General features: G+C 35.0%; 4 protein-coding genes across 4 annotated transcripts; 3 read left to right on the top strand and 1 right to left on the bottom strand.

Moving 5' to 3' along the window:
* Positions 1 to 748: 748 nt before the first annotated feature.
* On the top strand, positions 749 to 3,370 carry LOC128865932 (inorganic pyrophosphatase). Its single transcript, XM_054106356.1, has 6 exons — positions 749 to 1,056; positions 1,687 to 1,805; positions 1,936 to 2,331; positions 2,394 to 2,545; positions 2,609 to 2,718; positions 3,223 to 3,370. Exons 1-6 carry the CDS (start codon positions 768 to 770, stop codon positions 3,252 to 3,254), a joined length of 1,098 nt encoding a protein of 365 aa, XP_053962331.1. The 5' UTR covers positions 749 to 767; the 3' UTR covers positions 3,255 to 3,370.
* A 2,762-nt stretch (positions 3,371 to 6,132) lies between these two features.
* Positions 6,133 to 9,680, top strand: LOC128865847 (phosphopentomutase-like). Its single transcript, XM_054106227.1, has 4 exons — positions 6,133 to 6,286; positions 7,116 to 8,110; positions 8,176 to 8,734; positions 8,800 to 9,680. Exons 2-4 carry the CDS (start codon positions 7,124 to 7,126, stop codon positions 9,066 to 9,068), a joined length of 1,815 nt encoding a protein of 604 aa, XP_053962202.1. The 5' UTR covers positions 6,133 to 6,286; positions 7,116 to 7,123; the 3' UTR covers positions 9,069 to 9,680.
* Positions 9,681 to 9,997: 317 nt separating this feature from the next.
* Positions 9,998 to 14,280, bottom strand: LOC128865848 (vang-like protein 2). Its single transcript, XM_054106228.1, has 3 exons — positions 13,528 to 14,280; positions 12,956 to 13,473; positions 9,998 to 12,891 (listed from the first exon to the last, which is right to left on the bottom strand). Exons 1-3 carry the CDS (start codon positions 13,769 to 13,771, stop codon positions 11,911 to 11,913), a joined length of 1,743 nt encoding a protein of 580 aa, XP_053962203.1. The 5' UTR covers positions 13,772 to 14,280; the 3' UTR covers positions 9,998 to 11,910.
* Positions 14,281 to 15,058: 778 nt separating this feature from the next.
* On the top strand, positions 15,059 to 21,097 carry LOC128866373 (tetratricopeptide repeat protein 37). Its single transcript, XM_054107046.1, has 17 exons — positions 15,059 to 15,224; positions 15,281 to 15,361; positions 15,426 to 15,556; positions 15,616 to 15,817; positions 15,876 to 16,471; positions 16,527 to 16,604; positions 16,670 to 16,976; positions 17,080 to 17,193; positions 17,460 to 17,642; positions 17,706 to 17,890; positions 17,951 to 18,133; positions 18,224 to 18,429; positions 18,484 to 18,883; positions 18,951 to 19,388; positions 19,481 to 19,655; positions 20,608 to 20,795; positions 20,873 to 21,097. The coding sequence occupies exons 1-17, from the start codon at positions 15,135 to 15,137 to the stop codon at positions 21,024 to 21,026; spliced, it is 3,711 nt and encodes a 1,236-aa protein (XP_053963021.1). The 5' UTR covers positions 15,059 to 15,134; the 3' UTR covers positions 21,027 to 21,097.
* Positions 21,098 to 21,505: the final 408 nt, after the last annotated feature.

Genomic DNA, 21,505 nt, shown 5'->3' with positions numbered 1-21,505 from the left:
TAACGATACTTTTTGACATTCAACCCTGTGTTTTCTGTGTTATCGATAATTATTATTACGTATGTAAGGAGAAACATCAAAATAAAAACTAAATGAAATGGATGCCGGTGAAGAGAACTGGTCTAAAGCTTAATTCTAATAACATTTTTGTTAAATATTATTAATTGTGAGCGTGTGTCCATAAACGTTTTGTCTTCTTATTACTTATTATAAAATGTAATATAGAATATCCTTTGCGCATTGCTGCTATACTTTTTTGCAACCTCAGTAAACGTCGCATGCGGATTTCCCACAACTGTTTATTATTAGCAGCCAATCGTGCGATTAAATTAGCTATTCCTTCTCCTTGTATTTTCTTCATATCGTTAATAATAATTAAAGAAACCAAAAATACCGAATATTCCGCCAACATAATTTGTATGAAGAAAAACCTCTCAAAGTAGTATTGATAGCTGATTGTCAATTTTGCAGGTAATCTGCCATATGTGAACGGGTAGATTAACTTGGAGGACTTATAGGTGATTAATGCATATGTGAACGTATTATTATTCTCACAATTTTGTTTCAGATGACCAAGCCTAGTAATCCATTATATATTTACATATGTAATCTATGAATACCTCCATTGTATTCCTCGCATTAGCAACTGCCGTCGATTACAGTTCAGTAGCGCCGTAGCAACTTTATTTATCGACGGCTGCGCAATTCCAATTAGATTGCGTATTAGACGGCGTACTTTTTGGCCGAAAGCAGCCGAATCAAACGCAATGACAATGGCAACTTGCTCTTCAGTGGCATTCACAAAAGTATTTCAATTTGGTCGAAGTCCACACGTGTTGGGGCGATTTCCATTGACGTCGGCATATTTCAAACATATAACATTTGGGGCTATAAATCAAATACCCATTGCTCAAAAGCGTTTAATTTCGCAATCATTTAAGTACCTGCAAATTTCTAAACAGAACGCAAAAGAACATCACAACTGCAGCAAAATGTCGGCATATACAATAGTTGAAAAAGGAGCTCCTAACTCGACTAATTACAGCATCTATTTAAGTAAGCAAATACAAAAACAAAATTTTGTTTGCATTAATTATTTAAGGTATTCGATTTTTGCCGATTAAATTCAGCTATTTAAAGTCGGATTGTCTTATATAATACAAAGCTTGAAAAGCCGGTTGTCAGTTTAAAGGTCTTTGATTTATGCACTTTGCATATGCATATATACATACATACGTGCATATGGGGCTGATTTTTGTATAACGACTAAAGATTTCACTCCTTATCAAAATTTGTCATACGTATTTCGTTTACTAATCAAATCATGAAAATCAAATGAAATTGGATTCGTTTAGAGAAAGTGTCGCTTATGTTTTATTACCTTTAAGTAAAGCAAGGCAAAGTAATATTTAAAATAAAATTAATCAATAATGAATGACCACAATTTTTGATGTGTTAACCAAAAACGTTTTTTTGCCAAAGTAAATAACAAAATAAAGTCCTAATAAATAATTAAGCAGTTGATACACATATGTATGTGCATCCATATTATTATTATTGTGATATACATATTATTATTATTATTGTGAAATCTAGAGACTTAAAGTCACATCTTCAAACTGAATGAATGTCTTCTGACAAGTTTCTTGTAATGAAATATTTTTTTTAAATAAATTCCCACGCTAGAAAATCAGGCTGGAACTATTGTTTCTCCATTGCACGACATTCCTCTCTATGCCGATGAAAAGAAAACTGTTCTTAATATGGTAGTGGAAATCCCCCGCTGGACAAACGCCAAAATGGAGGTAAGAGAATTAATTGCTAGCATTTACACTTTGTAAACATGCCTAACTACTTTGGCAGTTGCAAATTAATTTATATTTTGCGTGCTTCTTGAGTTGGGTGTGAATTAATTAGTTTGCTTTACAATTATAGATCAGCACAAATACCCCTTTGAATCCTATTAAGCAGGATGTTAAAAAGGGTAAATTGCGCTTTGTAGCGAATTGTTTCCCACATAAAGGTTACATTTGGAATTATGGCGCATTCCCTCAAACATGGGAAAACCCCGAACACATCGAACCATCTACTGGTTGCAAAGGTGATAACGATCCAATCGATGTATTAGAAATTGGTTACCGCGTTGCAAAACGTGGCGAAGTGTTACAAGTTAAAATACTAGGTACAGTTGCATTAATCGATGAAGGTGAAACTGATTGGAAGATAATTACCATTGATGTTAATGATCCATTGGCCGAAAAAATGAATGATATTGGTGATGTCGATAAATATTTTCCAGGCTTACTGCGTGCCACTGTAGAATGGTTCAAGGTAAAGGAAACTAAATATATTTACATCATATATTTCCACTAATTTGTTTCTTTTTAATATAGATTTACAAAATTCCAGATGGTAAACCTGAAAATAAATTCGCTTTCAACGGTGATGCTAAATGCGCAGCTTTTGCTATTAACATTATCGAAGAGACAAATAAATTTTGGAAGGGTTTGATTACTAAGGACTTAGAAGGTGGCGAAATTTCGATGTAGGATATTCATGTTCATATTGAAGAAAGACTTTGAATAATGGTATATTTTACAATTAACAGAACTAATACCACAAGCGCTGACACACCTGGTTTTATTAAGCCTGAAGAAGCTGAACAAATTTTCACCTCAGCACCAGACGGTGGTGATTCCGAAGAGCTATCTGATACAGGTAAGATTTATAACACCATTTCTAAATTATGAATAAATGAATGCATGTACATATATATGTAAATATGTAATAATTAGATTCAATGGCAATATACTAGAAATAAAACCCAATGAAAAGTATCTTAAATGTTTATTTTGCTTTATTGTAGTTACTACTGTACTAGTGTCCTAGTTACTACTAAATATAACTGCAATTATTTTAACCAACTTTTCGTTTGTGAAGTTTTTCTTTCACTATCACATCACTTGTACAAAGTTGATTGCATACTGTTCAGAGTTACACACAATAACGTTCCTATGTAGTTTATTTGTTAATTTTGTATGTAGATACAAGTAATAAAACGGTTAAGGTTCCAAATAAATTTTTTGATAAAGTTGATTGTATAAGTATAATATTAGTTACCCACAATAACATTCCTATGTAGTTTATTTGTTAATTTTGTATGTAGATAAAAGTAATAAAAAGGTTAAGGCTCTAAACAAATTTGTATTTTTTTCTTTCCAGTCGATAGATGGCACTTCGTACACTTGAAGTAATATTAGAAATTTGTAAGAAGGTAAAATGCTGATATTTCATTTAATAATATATTCTCAATATAAAAAAAATGTATGGAAAAAACGCATGGTAACTAATAAACTGAAGGAAATAAATTAAAAAATTGTGTTTTTATATATTATAACGCTAATCCTGATGACCTTTAACCTAAAATATTATTCCATTTTTAATAATATGAAGTACGACGTTAAGTGGGGCTACGTGTATGTTTCCGACTTTGTATACTATAAAGAAGCAATTAAACCACAGTATGCTTATACCGATACTTATAAATTTATTCTTAAACTGGACATTTTTTGAACTATGCTTATTTTTTTAATGTGGCAAGGCCCAGCAAAATATCAAATGTCTGTCTGTCATAAATAGCAATTGCTATCCATCAAAGTATATTATGCTATGTTCCCACTATAGATGACGTCCCCACGGCACGTAGTTCTCTCTCCCTTTCGTAATTCACTTCCCAATTACCTTTCGAATCAAGACGAATAGAATACAGAAGGTGGTGCCTTCCGAAAATCGTGATTTTATTTTTCGGGATTTTGACAACTGGTTACGTCATGTATTATTCTCCATGTCATGGAAAATATATCTCGGCTCCCTCTTTAACTATCGATATCGCTCCTTCGACATTCTTCATTACATTAGTTATTCCTGCGGGATCGCTGAAAGCCAATGACACCTGCAGCGGCGGCACGTAACGACCGAGAAGTGTGGCCCAATTACTCACATATATCGTGCCGTTCTGCAGTGATCTCAAAGAGTAGGACTGTGGTTGAGTTGCGAAATTATTGACAATTTGTGTGTGTCCGTGGGCGAGCGATTTTGCTGTATAGAGACGTGTCCGGATATTGACTGTGACAAGTCGATGATCCGTTCGATGACAATGCACACACATAAGACACTCCAAGCATGCCTTCCGTCTAGTACGGCATGGTCGACTAATTCGCCTTCGACCATTTGAAGATAGCCATGTAGCTTCATGTTGGAACCTGGTACTGTAGACGACGATGTTTCAGGTTCCGATGAAGTCGATTAGCCTCAATCCGTTCCCTAAATTCTCGTTATGGAGATTGAATTTTCCGGCAGTGCGACCAAAGAAATCCTCTTCGCCCAATATGACACTGAAATTGCCAGACACGATTTTACATCGTGTCGGGGACAGCGGCCCTACGCAAATCAGCAAGATGTTGAAAAATGTCGTTTCTTTTTTACGCTTTGCTCCCTTTTATATGATAACTATAATAACATCACCCGGGCGGTGTCTCCGCCCAATTAAGAGTTCGAATATTCCAGGTGCATATCTTCAAATAATGATCCTATTTTAAATGGAACTACCTTCTATTTTTTATAATGGGTATCCACAAGAACTATTTAATCGGTTGGGGTCACAATGTAGAGAAACACTTATTACAAATGCCCTCCGGTTCATCACTAATTACGGCATCCATTTAGATCTAAAAATTCTTTACATAAAAAATTAAATTACGAGAATTCTTACTCAGGATTAGTTATCATGATAACCTTCTACCAATTACACCATTAAACGAAATTATTTAGTAAACCTACACGTTTTAACACCTTTTATATCTACCTATTAAAAAATATGTCTTAACAGTCTGAATATACTTATGTATATGTATGTACATATGTGATAGTGCCTGAGAAAAACTTTTCGCGTTTAAAATTTCTTATAAAACTTTGTCCCGAAATAATCCCTATTTTCATAAAGAATTCATTCAAAGTAAATTTTTTTAAATTTATTTAAATAGTTCCAAATAAAATTTCACGAAAATAAATGTTAAACGCCAACATTACGAAAATATTGTCATACGCCCTGTGAAAATGTTCTTTTTCATAGAATAAAACAAGACAAATCAAGCTGCGTTGGGCTTTGTTCGACGAAATAGATCTAATTTCACAGATCCCTATACTCTGAAATTACTCCATACACCTTTTGTTCGTCCAAAGCTTTAATATGCTGCATTTCCCTGTAGAGCTCATTACAAATTTGCTATTGATAGAATTGAACGTACATATTTAAGAGGTTTTCCTTAAATATTCTCTTTATTCAATTCACAATTTCCTTCCTACAATTCTCACCTCCTTTTGATTAACCTTAAGTCCCTGGAAAGCAGAAGAACTATTCTTTTATTGTCTTCTGTACATGACTTGGTAAGTGGATTGCCCCTCACTACTGCTAGCTACTTTTGTTTTTTTTTTTAATTTTTTTTTCTTATTTCTGCGAAAACCCTTCGTTTTAATTTTCCGTTTTACCTCAAGACCCTCAATACGAATTACATAAGAAATGCCCCATTAGTGCGTTCATTTCGAGAACTCAACGAGATTTCGAATTCTATTTTGCTTGATTTTTCTTGCCCAACAATACGTTTAAGTTATCGTTTTAGCCAGTGAGAACATTTGTGGTTTATTGACTTTTTAAAATAAATAAGAAAAATTCAACACTTCCTCAAATTATATATTTTAAATAATATTATCAAATATACATATATATTGAATATAATGAAATTTACTTCCATTTTTTTTTCTTAGCAATTGAAGTACAACTATTTCTCCAACTTCTGTACACAGATAAAATTAGCTGAAGCTCACCTTCATTTTTTGTGGAAGGTGAAAAATGCCACACATTTCCTTAGTCTGGGTTTGAGAAAAGAAATCGAAAATATGACAACTCTGATGCAGGGTGGAATGAATGGACATTATCGCGAGAAAACATCACTAATAGCCCCCATTATCCAATTCTTATAGGGCCTGTTACTGGACGATTTTATGCATCGATGTCAAGTTCGTCCAATATATCATTAAATGGAATATCGATAATTTATTCTCATACACCTTTGCGCCGGCTGATTATGACATCTGTAATTGATCTTTCGAATATTTCGAGTAGATTTATTTCGATTCCTTCCATAAATTGTTTACCATATCGAATTAATTCCGCAAAAAATTATAAACATCTATAACTTTACGTAAAAATATAAACGGTGTTTTTTTAGTAAGTAAAACTACAAAATATTTTAGTTTGGTTACGTTGATTTCATTGAGGAGAAAAGTTATGTTACGAATGTCACCCAAGCTTTATCTCTATATTCGTTTTATTAAACACGTAAATGTGTATTCGTAAAAGATGTGATGTTTAATTTAGTGATAAAGTTTCGCCGAGCTTCTCTCTGGTATGCGTCTTGAGTGACTACAGTTTTAAGAAGCCTACGAAAGGAAGATAGTTTTCTATGAGGAGCTTTTACATGACACAAGTAAACACGGAGGTTTGCCTTTACCTGTAGAAGGGCGACCGCTATAAAAAATACTATTTATCATTTGGTGTTTCATGCCCGCAATGGGTTTCAAACGGGGCCCTTCCGTATGGTATTTACGGCTACATTGAATTGGAGTCTCAGAATTAGGCGGAGCCAACGTATTTTGACATGACGCGAACCTGCGCAATTCTCACACTATTACTAGGCATATTATTAGGAATTACTAGGCATAAACACTTCTGATAACTAATAACTGATATCGTTTATAGAAAAAGAGTGGATACAACTGAAAAGTAGAACTCTATTATTCCAATTAATATACGCATACATCTTTAGCAAGATTAAACTGAGATTTTCCTTATTTTATTATGTGTTATTTATTCTACCAATCCATTGAATTAAAAAAACAAATATTCTCAACTTAAAATACATAAACAAGTACTTTCGAGGAAGCTAAAATTAATACATCTCCGCTTCTTCATTATAAATTAATTTCTGCTTTTTTCAACATCATATTATATATACTCTAAATCTAATCTAATTTCCACCCTCTCATATCATTTACAGAGTCGACAATGGCAACTCCTGAATTACGTGAAACCATTGATCAGTGGTTAAAGTGGGATAAGTGCGAAAAAACTCGCTCTGAAATTGAGGCACTTGATCAGGCTGGTGATTGGAAAAAATTAAATGAGCTTTTACAAACGCGTTTAGCATTTGGTACTGCCGGCCTGCGGGGTAAAATGAGAGCAGGCTTTAATGGTATGAACGATCTAGTCATAGCACAAACAGCTCAAGGATTGTCAACTTATATGTCGGAGCAATTTAGCCATAGCGATCGAAAAACACGCGGTATTGTTTTCGGCTTTGATGGACGGCATAACAGCAAAAGATTTGCTGAGCTCTCGGCAAATATTTTTATTCGTGCCGGCTTTAAGGTTTACCTTTATAGGTGTTTGGTGGCAACACCTTTGGTACCTTACACCATATGCCATTTCAACTGTTTAGGTGGTGTGATGGTAACTGCTTCTCATAATCCTAAAGATGATAATGGCTACAAAGTATATTGGAGTAATGGGGCACAAATTATATCGCCACATGACAAAAACATACAGAAAGCTATTCTTTGTAATCTTGAACCTAGAGAATGTATTTGGGATACAGCGAATTTGTATGAGGCTGAACTTCTTATTGATCCAAAAGAGGCTATTGTTGCTTATGTCGATAAATTACGTGACACTTTGCCGTCGTCCATCATTGAAGGCAATAGTCAAAGAAACTTACGTGTGGTATATAGTGCTATGCATGGCGTAGGTTTTCCTTTTATACGGGACACTTTCGCATCCATCAAATTGCAGCCAGTTATTGCTGTTGAAGAACAGAAGGATGCAGATCCAGACTTTCCAACTGTATTATTTCCAAATCCAGAAGAAGGAAAAAGCGCTTTAGAATTGTCGATAAAGAAGGCAGAAAGCAGTGGTTCCTCCATCATCCTTGCCAACGATCCTGATGCTGATCGATTGGCTTTGGCTACAAAAAATTCAAATACCGGTAAATGGAAGGTAAAATTCGTTTTGTAAATATTTGATAAAAAATATAATAATAAGAGCTTGATATTAAACTTCAGGTCTATACCGGCAATGAAATTGGAGCACTACTTGGCTGGTGGGCTATATATCTATATAAACAAACACACCCAGAGGGAGATCTCTCCAATTGCTACATGCTTGCTAGTACTGTTAGCTCCAAAATATTAAGAGCATTTGCAAAACAGCACAACTTCCATTTCATTGAGACCTTAACGGGTTTTAAATGGATGGGAAATGAAACAGATAAATTGATAAAAAATGGAAAAACCGTGTTATTTGCCTTCGAAGAAGCTATCGGCTTTATGTTCTCTACAAATGTCTTGGATAAAGATGGAGTAAGTGCGGCATGCCATCTTGCCTCAATGGCATGCTATCTTCAATCGAAAGAAGAAATTTCATTAGACGAAAAGTTGCAAAATATATACAAAGAATACGGATTCCATTACAATAATTCTTCTTACTACTTTTGTTACGAGCCAAATGTTATAAAAAAGATTTTCGAACGTTTGCGTAATTTCTCTGGCGAATCGAAAACATACCCGCCTTCAATACTCGAGGGAAAGTATAAAATTAAAAACATACGCGATTTGACCAACGGTAAGTTTAACAGCAGTTAAAAAAACTGGCACGTGAATTTAAAATTAATGTGAAATCTTCGATAGGTGTTGATACCGCGCAAGCTGATGGTAAGGCCATTTTACCAGTTAGTGCAAGTAGCCAAATGATTACTTTTACATTTGAGAATGGGTTGGTCATAACGTTGCGCACAAGTGGTACGGAACCCAAAATCAAGTATTATGCCGAAATGTGTGCACAACCAGGTCAAACAGATTTTGATGGTCTAATTAATACCACAAATGAGATGGTGTCAGGAATTATACAAGAGTTTTTGCAGCCAAATGAGAATAACCTGACTCCTAAATCTGATTAAATGTTACCATACATACCAGCAGAAAATTTATATAACATAAAGTATTGCTACTTTCATTTACCCTTGAGCCTGGAGCGAGTGGTCATGGGCGTTCAAAATAAATGGCTTCTCAGGTTTTACATCATCAATTTAATCATCATAACATAAAGTATTGCTACTTTCATTTACACTTGAGCCTGGAGCGAGTGCTCATGGGCGTTCAAAACAAATGGCTTCTCAGGTTTTACATCATCAATTTAATCATCATCATGAAATAACAAATCATTCCGCATAATGTGATTAAAGGCAACAGAAATATTTACATCAGCAGTAAAATAATTCGGGAATGTACGAAATCTCTTCAAAGCCGTTCCTTTGTTATATAATTTGATATAATCTTTATTACTGCTACATATACAGACTAACATAGAATATTGTTGTTGAAATAGTACGATTTTATTTACTATTAGTTATCTTTGAGAATTTTGTTTTATTTTATTTGTCATAGACAAATTATTATAGAACCGATTAGGTGTAACTATTACCTTTTATGTATATTGAATTACCAAAGTTTCCTTTTTTATCTAAAACATTACGGGACAAAAATAAAGTGTATCGTTGTGAAACGTTTAACTTTCTTTCGTTTTCTTATGCCATATGCCTAAAAGCTTAAAACTGGTATCTGACCTGCTTGCGATCCGAAAGTTCTTATTCTTGTTGTAACAGCGGCAACACACAGACTGACGTAAATATCATCGAAGGGTATTTAGGTCAAACTTCTCCAATTAGTAGAATGCGCTTTAAAGTCGTCCTTACAATTTTATATCATTTCCGGCGGCAGATGGATCTTTATGGGAAGCTTTGTCAGTACTTGTCGATATGCGACCGCTGTTGGAAAAAATTTGTTTTGGATACGATAGTAAAGAGAATAAAATAAATACATATTTTAATGTTTTTATTGTTTCTTAAATAGCTTTTATTGGTATAAAAAAAAGCGATTGACAGGCATTTGTAACGCAATACTTAGATTTTCAAGCGAAAATAAATAAAAATAATAAACAGGCCAGTGGCATAACGTTCTAATCAGATGTTGAAATCAGCCGTATTATTCTCCGAACATATGCGTAATAATTATTTGCTTATCTAGATAAATCCTAATAAATAAATATACATATTCATGTGTTTGTTTTATGTTTGCAACAACACGTTTAAATGAATAGCTTTTAAAATGAAAGATAAAGTCATTAGCTAGAAAATAAGTAGGAAAATTCGCACTATAAATATTTTGGTAGCTTATTAATATCAAATGCATTTATGTATATAAAAACTACGATTAAATAGTAAGTACGTTACAAAATAACGCAAATACATACACTTATACACACCTGCATGTACTATTAAATCTTATTTTTTTTAATATATCTTATTCTAAAATGTTTCATTATACTTAGATACAAAATGTTTTTCATGATTTAAAATTGCTTATTTCTGGCTGCTATATATGTTATATGGTACATATATAGATTTATATATGTAGCTGAATTTATTGTATAAAATCTCATCTAAAACTGGCAGTTGGACAGTCTCCAACATTATGGTTTATTTGTCAGCATTTCCTGTTAGTAACTCTTTTATATACCGAGTTATAGATTAAGTTTTAGTGCGTTTCGAGTTGGTGAAGAAAGTTTTAGTCGACACTTAAGTGCAAAAATTGCTTGAGATTATGTTGATTAGTAGGAATTGTAGAGAACTTTGTATTATAAGTACCTTAATGAAACATGATTTTGTAGAAAACTTGTTTATTGTAAATAGTGGAAATCAGAAGTCTTACAGCTACTTGCTTACTTATAATTTTGTGTATTATATTAAAAAAATTGGTCTGCTTTCCAGTTAATATAGGACAGTTCTCTGATTAAAATTGGCCAGCTACTTGTAAGAACTTTTGGAGATATAAATTTAAAACAAGTCATTAAGGCCAAATTACCATACTAAGCATAAAACGTTTTTTAATGAAATCAGCGCTTTTGATTACAAGCTAACTTTTGCCTGACTAAAGCACTGAGAGCGTCAAATGGCAAAGCTACGGAGTTCTGCCAAGAAGTAAATTAAGTGTTTTAAGTTACGATTAGTAGAATAAATTCTCATAAAAACAGGCGCAATTTACGATTTTATATAAACTTTCATAGCTGAATAAAATGCTAAAATGACGGAGCAAGGCAATACTTTATATTAAATCGGAGCGAAGGTCACAACTGTGAGTTAACTCGCTATATGTAGGCACAGCCCCTCAAAAATTATTATTTGCTTGGGAGGCATACATATTTTAATAGGTATTTGTATAGTATTAAACTAATCTTTTTAGGAAACTAAAATATTAAATAAAAGGCAAAAAAAAAAAAAAAAAAAAATCATTAATTAAATAAAAATTTCGTGTGAAGAAATTGTATACACGTGTTCACTCCTATTTCATATGTTAAAAAAGTTATTTTTAAAACCTTCATGCTTACACCAAAGTTGTAATTCTTAAGAACTAATATTAGGTTTGCATTGCTACTTTTCGGCTGTCACTGCTAATACTTCAGAAATACATTAGGATTTTAGTGCAGCGCTGATATTACTTATTTGATATGTGTGCGTGTCAATGATTAGGATACACTGGGAATTGTGAGCATTTTGAGAATTGCTTTTGTCATGAAAATGAGCAGCAAACGTTGAGAATTTGCGATATATAGTAGGATGAATGCATAGGTAAATATATAGATCGGATTGATAATGGGACCTATACAAACACATGCAGATATGAGGATTGCGTTACATTGCTGTGTGTCGGTGTTGGTGTCATGTTAGTATTCAACGTTTGTTGTCATACAGATGTTTCGGAATTTAATTTCAGTACAAATTTATTGCTTTTTGGATCGACAACCTCTTCGGCTATATTAAAATGCGGCAGCTTATGTATGGATACTAAGAGTGAGACATCGTTTTGTATTAGTTGAAATGTGCATTCATTTGAGATAGGTCGTGACACAAGTTCATCGCAAATTAGCGACCACGATTGCACCCAACGACGTTCCTTTTCGCTTTGCAGTACTGGCGCTTCAGTTAGATAGGGCTCGAGAAATGCCCGTGGCGACAAATCATGCTTGAGACAATGCGCCAAGTGTTTGAGTATGCTTTCGAATGTGTGACGAGGTTGTTGTCGTGTGACGCGTAAATATTTTTGCAATGCACGCGCCATTGATGGAAATACTGCCTGCGCTGCTTCTTGCGGATCGAGTGGTACTGCAGGGGCGGGTTCATTGTGTATGCGTTTTATATGCGTAAATGCCTCCTCTGCAGCGGTAATAAGACGCGCACGCCGCTTTTTTACACGTCGTTCATATTCGTGTTCTTCGTAGAATCGTTCATTGTGCGATGAATCCCGCCGACGCGCATTTGCCGCTAGTACAGCTCGACTTTGACTCTGCTGTTGTGCATTATTCACACCATCGACTTCATAGTATTTGAAACTAGTAGAGATTTTATTGCGCTGCGATTTCGAAATCGGTATACGTTCTAAATATGGATTGAAAATCGGAAAGTCTACATAATAGCGCTGTAGAACCCAAACAGCTGCACGCTGTATACTTAATTGGCCCAACGTGTAAGAACGGGATACTCCATCTGGTGAACGGATTATCTTAACATAATATATTGGTTGTTGGTGGCGTAATTCCAGCAAAACCACAGCAATGTAGTGAATAAAAAGCAATGTGTCTACCAAATTTGTTGCATAGGCAACAAGTGATTTGTAATTAACTGCATCACCGCCTGTCTCCACAACCACTTTGGCACCATTAGTTACCTAGAAATCAAAATTGGGATTATTTTTAATATTCAAAATTAAAAATGGCATCGACACTACGTACCTGCACCATATAGAAAAGCCAATAGGCAAACGTGCATATGGTAACAAGTAGGAGCACAAGAGCTCGATACAGAAATATTCTCGGCATGGTTGCAGCTGATCGACGCATAAAGAGCGCCCACAGTCCGATTGCTAATAAAATGAGTCGTGCAGTTAGTGAAACTAACAAACCCTTGCATTCACTACTACACGCAAGCAATTGTGTGCGCACGGTTTGCGTGAGTTCAGCATGATCAAATGCAGACGGAAAGAAACCCATACGCGGCATTACCACCATAGCGACAGGTGAAAAGAAAGATACAAATCCGAGTAAGAGTGAAAAAGCAGATTCTAAACGTCGCCGGCAAGCGAACCCAAAACTTGTGTCATTCTCACGATGCCAGGCATTGTTGATGTCCTCCATAGAGATGCTTTGTTCAGATGTGTTGCCGGTGACCGCAGTTGTATTCTCGCCCCAATTTTCGTCTTGTGGCAATATTTGTACTTCGATTATTTCTTGTCCATCTCGATTTTCTTCACCTTAAAAATATAAAATTAAAAACTCTCTGCATGTATAGGAAATGCGTTATTTACCTGTCATATTTACGCTTGTCTGGAATGGTGCCATGTCGCCGCGTTGGTGTTTACCACTTGACTTTGTATGCCCACTACGGTGAGAATGTCGTGTACGATCGCGATGATAACCGTTATTTACAGTGCCTCCACTGCCGCTATTGCTCAGGCCAGTACCCCCAGCATTAACGCTATTGTTGTTATTGTGATTGCGTGAACGTCTAGATCGTCCGCTGTGTTCCGACTTTACAGATTCGTTTTCCATCGCAAACACCGCCAACACTGCGGTCAGAACAGGACGCACACACACAAGTGGGCGTGTACTAGACGCCCAAGAGGCTCTTGGCCTCCAGCGATTTTAATAATTATTGGATTATTCACTAATTTGGATGATTGACACAAATAATCTTTATAGTGTAATAGCAATATCAGGTTATATACAGTTTGCTATATGTAAGGGTAATGTCCGGGGGATGTTCATCAAAATTTGCAGACTTTCTTTTTGTCTCCGTTTCCGATGTTATTTTTTCTTTGACGTTGCAATACTCGTCTCATTAAAAATTCCAATCACAAATACTCGATTATGCTATTCTATTTTACTTTACATAGTGTGGTGTATTGATACATTATCATTCAATTTACATACGAAATAACTTTTATTTTAAGTACACATTTTTTATTATTCTAAAAATTAAACAATTGGAATCGAGTTGAAAAATGCCATTAAAACGAAAAGTAGAAAAAACACTCCTATTTTTCGCTCAACTGCGTTCTCTTTTACATCCAGTGGCGTTACATTTTGTGGGCCCCTTTCATTTTCTTTAAATGTTGCCACATGCAGAATAAATACATTTTTAATTTAGTTTCAAAATTCACACCATTTTACTACATTTTAAAAAAACTTTCATTTAAAAATTAAAGATATATTTGTATTAACGTACATAAAATATGGTTTTTTTAATGTTGAGAATATTTATAAATTTACTCTAAACTTCTATTTTGGGGGTTGTTTTTAGCTGCATGAGAAGTATCATTATCGAAAACAGTGGTTTGACAGGAAAGAATGGCACACTGTGTCGCCATTTCTGTTCACTAAGGTTTGACAAGTCTTATGAATCGTTTAACGGCAGAACAACGCTTCCAAATTGTGGAAATTTACTTTGAAAAAATTTTTGTTTCGAGAAATTCATTTGATTCGCAATTATGAGCGAGCGATGCTGACTGAATTCTTGTTTCCAAAAATTAATCATTAAACATAATCAGTTAAACATGGACAACATTTGGTTCCAAGATGGCGCAACTTTTTGTTAAAGTCGGTTTATTGGAATAATCAAACCACCATTAAAAAATATTCAAAAACTGGACTTTTTGTAACGGGTGATATTTGCCAGGTATTATAATAAAAAATTAAATGCCGTGACATTATCTATCAGATTATACCGAATCATTCAAACAATATTTCTGTTTTGTATGATCATTTTAAGTTCTTTTAAGAAGCACCCGATACATACATATGCAACATTTCTTATTGTGTGGCAATATTGCTAAAACAGCTCAGTTTCAGTTGTTTCGCGAACTTCTTTTGAAGTTTTTTGTTTAATTTGATTATCATTTCTTTAATTTATAAAATGTCAAGCAAGGAGACCAAAGCAATACTTAAGGAAGTCCGAGAAGCTATTAAAACTGAAAATTTCAACGATGCAATAGAAAAATGTGAAGTAGGTTAAATAAGATGTACAAATTTAAATACTCATCCAATGTCTTTCATGAATAGGCCTTGCTGCAAGATGAACCTAATAATTATATGGCTTATTTACTATTAGGAGCGGCCTATCAAAATAGCAATAAAGACCAGGTTAGTTTTAAATTATTACAAGGGAACAAAGCTTATCACACACTATTGTGTAATTTTCTTTCAGGCGGCAAAGTATTTACGTAAAGCGGTTGAGTTTTCACCAGCTGCACCAACTGTTGCGCTACAGGGTTTAGCTAACTGCGCTCCACTGAATGAGTTGCCCAAAATTTATGAGCAATTGTTAGATTTAGTACCGTAAGTTTGACACTAAAAATATTACAAAAAATTAAGTTAAAAAGTTTGTGGCTTTTCAGTGAAAAGAGTAGTTATTATTTTGAGAGACTTTACGTCGCAGGAATCAACAACAGGTGTGTAGGCGAAGAATGTTTTAACATTTTGAAGAGTGAATTTAAACGAAATGATCAAGATGTAGAACGTAGGAAATATGTATTGAAATATTTAGCGCAGCTTTGGGTGCATTTTGATTTTGATGTGGTCGAAGAGGATGAAACTACCGTAAGTTGTAAAAAACGTTGGACATACATAATTATCACAAAAAAAGCTTTGATTGCAGTATAAATATGCTTTGGAGGAGCTGATAGCAGATCCTGATGCTGAACAGTATTTAAATGCATACAAACGTTATCTTAAACTTCTATATAAAAAGGGTGATTACACAAACTGCATAAAACATGCTTGTGCAGTTACCGAAAAATACCCCCACGATATTTACGCTTATGAGTGGGTGTGCAAAATTTACTGTGAATGCCGTGAAGTGGCTACGGAATGCCTAAATAATCAAAATCAAAATATTGAACAGTATGTAGCGGCATTGTTACAGCTGAATAAAAATGCTAGTTTAGGGCTACTTATCAAAGCAATCGAATTTTATGAGCAGCGACAATTTGTAGCAGCGCGAGATTTGCTATATCGGGTTCGTGAGTTGCAACCGACATACACGATTGCGTTGGAGTTGTTGGCGCGCGTAGAAATGGTGATTGGTGTTTGGAGCATGGCTTTGTCAATATGGTGTAAAATTGGAAAAAAGAATTCTGTTGAACATGCCCTGTGTTTGTCCCATGTTAGCAACGAAAAGGCACAATTACGAGAAACTACTGAAATGTTACAAAAATTTGACCAAAATGAAGATGTAATGGCAGTTTTAGCTAGGTATGTTCATTATTCCTGGTACAAACATTCACATTTTGTTTGCTGTATATTCCAGGTGTTATTTTAAGCTTGGTTATATAGACCAATTAAAGACATTGCAGTTAAGCATACTGCAGCAAGCAGAGTTTCTGGAGTAAGAAAAATAATTTTCTGTTGTATTATTCAATACCTTGATGTGCTAAAGGTAAACCATTTTAGGACGCCTGAAGCTGCTATTGACTTATTGCAAAGCTGCGCGGATACAGAGTCATTCGAAACACTTTTTTTACTATCCAAATTGCACTTGCAATTGTCTCATTATGCCACCGCTTTGAATTGTATGCTCAAAGCGACACGCTTGCAACCATATTGCGCTGAATGCTTCCACTATCTCGGGAAAATCTACTATATTACGAAGGATATTGTGCGTGCGCGTAAATGTTTCGAAAAATGTGTTAGTTTAAATCCTTTGTGCGAGGATGCGGTGAATAATCTAAGCGCTATTTATCAGCAATTGGCTGAAGAGGTGAATGATTGCTGCATAGATGTACAATTAGCAGAATGCTTTTTGCTAAGCTCCATAATGTTTGTTTAAAAAACTAAAAAAATATTTTTTTTCTATACGACAGGATTTGAACGCGGCATTGTTGCTTAACACTCTTCAACATATGGAATTTAATGATTCTAAGCGTATACATTACAAATTAGGCCTGCATTTTTTTAATGTTAACAAATGGGATGATGTAAGTAAACCGCCCTTTAATAGTTGCGGCCGTCTCTGTAAAGCTTCAGCTGTCCATATTGTTAATAATATCATGATTAAAGGTAAATACTAAATAAGTATTCCCGCCAAATTTGACAGTTGTACCTTTTCCAAGATAGTCTCTTTGCAACGTGAAAGTTCGGGCGCTTTTTATAAAGAACCCTTTATATTACAAGTCGCATAATTTTAAGTTGAATTTATGACCTCTTAACCAAAATGAAATTCCAAACGTTTATTTTCAAACAGGCTATCCAATCATTTCGCACTGCTATAAAGCTCGATGTCAGTTGCATGCATTATTGGGAATCTCTGGGTGATGCGTATGCAGAGCGCGGTTCCTATAATTCTGCCATACGCGTTTTTCAAAAAATACTAGAAATGAATCCACACAATATTTACGCAAAATTGCAAATTGCATTGATCAAATCGGTCAGTATAAAACATAATCATATTCTTAAAACTCTCAACTTCAATGTTATGCGTTTTGAACAGACTGTGCGCATGTATCCCGAAGCTATAGCCGAATTCGACGAATTGCTACGAACTCATCCCGATTATTTGCCTGGTCTAAAGGGGGCTGCTGAAGCACACATTGGTTTGGCGAACAATCTAAAGCTGGAACATCTATACGGACGTTGTAAATATCATTTACAGATGGCTGTTAATCATTTACAACGGTATGCATTCAAAGTGTAAATATAATTTTTTTCCTACTAACCTTTTTCCTTATTAATCAGTGCTTTTCTATCGCTAAACGATAACAACATGTTTTGGCTATGGCGTCTTACCGCTAATGTATTTGTACAAACGTCGCGCATGCCCAGCTCATTGGCTTACTTAGAGGTGTCGGGGAAACTGGCGAAATTAGAGGACGAAACAGCGATTTTGTCAAGAAAAGACCTGTTCATATTAGCGGCAAGGTTAATTAAATTTTTCTGTAGCTATACTACACTTATATGGAACTTAATTTTTTATAAAAACTCATACGTACATTTACTTTCCGTTCTTAGATTTTACACTTGTGCCATTAAATTGAAATCAAACACATTTATTTGGTATGAATTTGCCCTATGTTGTTATTATTGCGCTGTTTACGTGCCTGATGTAGCAGTCACTCAATTGGAATTGGCAACCAAAGCTTGTAAAATGGCTATACATGAACAAAGTGACCGTTGGCAAAATTGGAATTTGCTGGGAGTAATAAATTTGCATAATGGTATATTTTGCGCTTTACGAAAATTATGTTTATTACATTACTTTTAACTTTTAGTAATAAATAACTTGGCTTTGGCGCAGCATTGTTTCATACAGGCACTAACACTAGAACGTAAATCGTATATGTCATGGACAAATCTGGGCGCACTTTATTTAAAGCTTGGCGAAATAAAACTTGCAAATCAGGCTTTTCAGAGAGCACAGCAGTCCAGTCCTATATATGGAAATGCTTGGATTGGGCAGGCTATGATAGCTGAAGCAATCGGTGAAGAAGAGGAAGCATTAGATCTCTTCAGACATTGTCAGCAGTTTGAATATCACCCTGAGTCCGCACTTGGTTACGCCCACTGGGTGTGTACGGTGTTGGCTGATCCACAAAAGTGTGAAATTACACATTACCGACATGCCATAAACAGCATGTATGCGGACGTGGTGGCATTGGACGCAATTAATTGGTAATAATATAAACAATATTAAAATTTCGAAGTATTTGTAAACACATCTCATTCGTTACTCTCATAGGTACGTTGTGAATGAGGAAAAGGATGCAACACTTGCCGCACTTTCGTTCCAGGGCTTTTTAAATTTACAACAAAAGCATTATCGTCCGGCAGAGCGGGCATATCTTCAAGCTGTTGAATCGACAGTAGCAACAACTAATGAACAGCGTGATAAACTACTAACAAATTTGGGTTATCTTTATTTAAAAATGAATCGGCCGAATGATGCAATAAATGTTTTCAATCGAGTGACACACGCGTCGTTAAAGGCCATAATTGGGTTGGCCCTGGCTTTCGTTCGCGCTGGTCAGCACCAGGAAGCATATTCGTTGTATAACTCTGTATTGAAGAGTTTGGTGGCTGATAATGAGGACAAAGCGGGAATGATATTAGTAGCAATGGCGGCAATGGTTTACGCCTCGCAAGGAGAAGCGGATACTAAAACGATTCTATATCAATGGTATGTAGTAATTTTTCTTTGCCTTTTTGGTCAATTTTCCCTTGATTGATATTTTCTGTCTAATTTTATTCTATTTTTTTTTTTAATTTAAGCATTCTGCTCAAGAACTCTCCTATCCAGGCTCTATATTCAGCGTGTGCTTTGGGTATTCTACACGACGATAATCAACTAACAATGACTATATTGACAGAGCTAAAGAAGTACGAAAATAGTGAAGTTCACTCTGGGCATATTGCATATTTGACGGCACAACACTATGTAGCCACTGTAAGTATGAATCGAAAACAAATGAGGGATCAAATCATTCAAATAACTTGGATCGAATTTTTATTACTTTCCGTACCTAAGTTCCAAAACTAGTTTCGTATTACCAAGGCTGCCGGAGTTTGGTCGCAAAATTTTCAGTCTGCTTAATTCATACTAAATAGATAACAAATCAAGAAATGTCAAGTTATTCTTTCCGTAGACCAACTGCCAGTTGCCTGCAGATAAAGTAAATTTGAGCTGAAACTTTCATGGTAGAATTTGCTGCACATTAATTTCTTCTCTTTACCAGCTCGTCTACGGGACATTTAACTTGTCCTTAAAGAAAAAAGTTGCATTTTTGAGTGGACTAAATTCAACTAAATTATCCTTAAACTTTACCCCCTCGGCAGGCAATGGCAAACCTCCGTGTGTATTTCTGTCGTGAAAAAGCTCCTCATAAAAATATTTGCCGTTCGGAGTCGGCTTGAAACTGTAGGTCCCTCCATTTGTGGAACAACATCAAGACGCACACCACAAATAGGAGGAGGAGCTCAGCCAAACACCCAAAAAGGGTGTACGCGCCAATTATACATATATATATATATATATATGTATATATATTGGAATTTGCCGTTAAGAATTCGTGGAAAAAAGTTCAGTTATAGTTCGAAAACTTTTGTAGAAGTGATGGACAAAGTTGTCTTCCCACGGAGATTTGTTCGATATTGACACAGAAGCTCATCCAAGATTATGGTTTCCCTAATGCTTTTGGTCAATACTAAGTCTCGTGGTACGTTTCATTTACATCCTGCAATTAGCTATTTTGGGGTAAGCTGTAGATATCGCATATTTTTAGGGATTCGATCAAAAAGATAACTTCGGCGATGTAGACGAAGCTCGATGAATTTCATGTATACTTGAAATTTGTACTGTATTATTAATAAAACTAATAAATTTCTGTTGTTTTCCTTAGAAAAAAACACGCAAAGGTCTAACATATCTACTATCACGTGTGCATGTATTCCCACATTGTGCAGAGCTGCGAAAAGTTTTGGCCGATTTTCTGCTGAACAATTTTAGTCATGCCTCGCAATATCATGTAGCTACCAGTCAAATTGCCTTGAGTTCAATTAGTTTGTCGCATCGTAATAAGGCCCAAAAGTAAGTTGGAATTTACGTCACTGCTGTACAAAAAATATGTAAAAATTTGAAATTATAAATTTATTATATTTTTTTAGAAGCGACTGTATTGAGGACTCTAAATCGTTATTGATAGCCAGTCGCGCATTAAAACCTGTAGACAAATTGCGCTCGTTAAAACTGATACAACATGCCATACGCCTACATCCGCAAAATCAGAACGCTTGGCTGGCGCTACAGGAAGTTTATTAATGTGTGTTTTGATTTGAGTGTTTTAATGTAAAGAAGGTCATCTTAATAAATAATTTTTATATAACGCATTACTGCATGGTAGTAAAATCAACAATAACAATTTTCTTACTCTAAAATGCTGATAAGAATTCGAAACAAAAATCTTCTGAAATGATGCAGTGCTAAGAAACGTATTGTTATAGCCAGGTATTTCATACAAATTTAATTCTGATTTACTAGGATGATAGATATGTAAGTATTAATATGGTATCAATATTTTAAGTTATTCGAGAACATCTCTACCGTGTTTTAAGGCTCTCATAAGAAACATCTGCATTGTGCATACCTAAAATGCTAACAGCTCGGCGTAAACCATCCAAGATTGAAATCGCCACACTTTTATTGTATAAAGGTTTTTTGTTAAAACAGTTGCGCATGAAACATTAAATGATAATAAAAGTGGTTTTTAATGTCGCTCCTTAGACAGGTTATGTCAAACC

The sequence above is a fragment of the Anastrepha ludens genome, chromosome 6, assembly GCF_028408465.1.
Source record: "Anastrepha ludens isolate Willacy chromosome 6, idAnaLude1.1, whole genome shotgun sequence".
NCBI classification, from domain to species: domain Eukaryota; kingdom Metazoa; phylum Arthropoda; class Insecta; order Diptera; family Tephritidae; genus Anastrepha; species Anastrepha ludens.
This window is presented reverse-complemented; position numbering and strand designations above follow the sequence as displayed.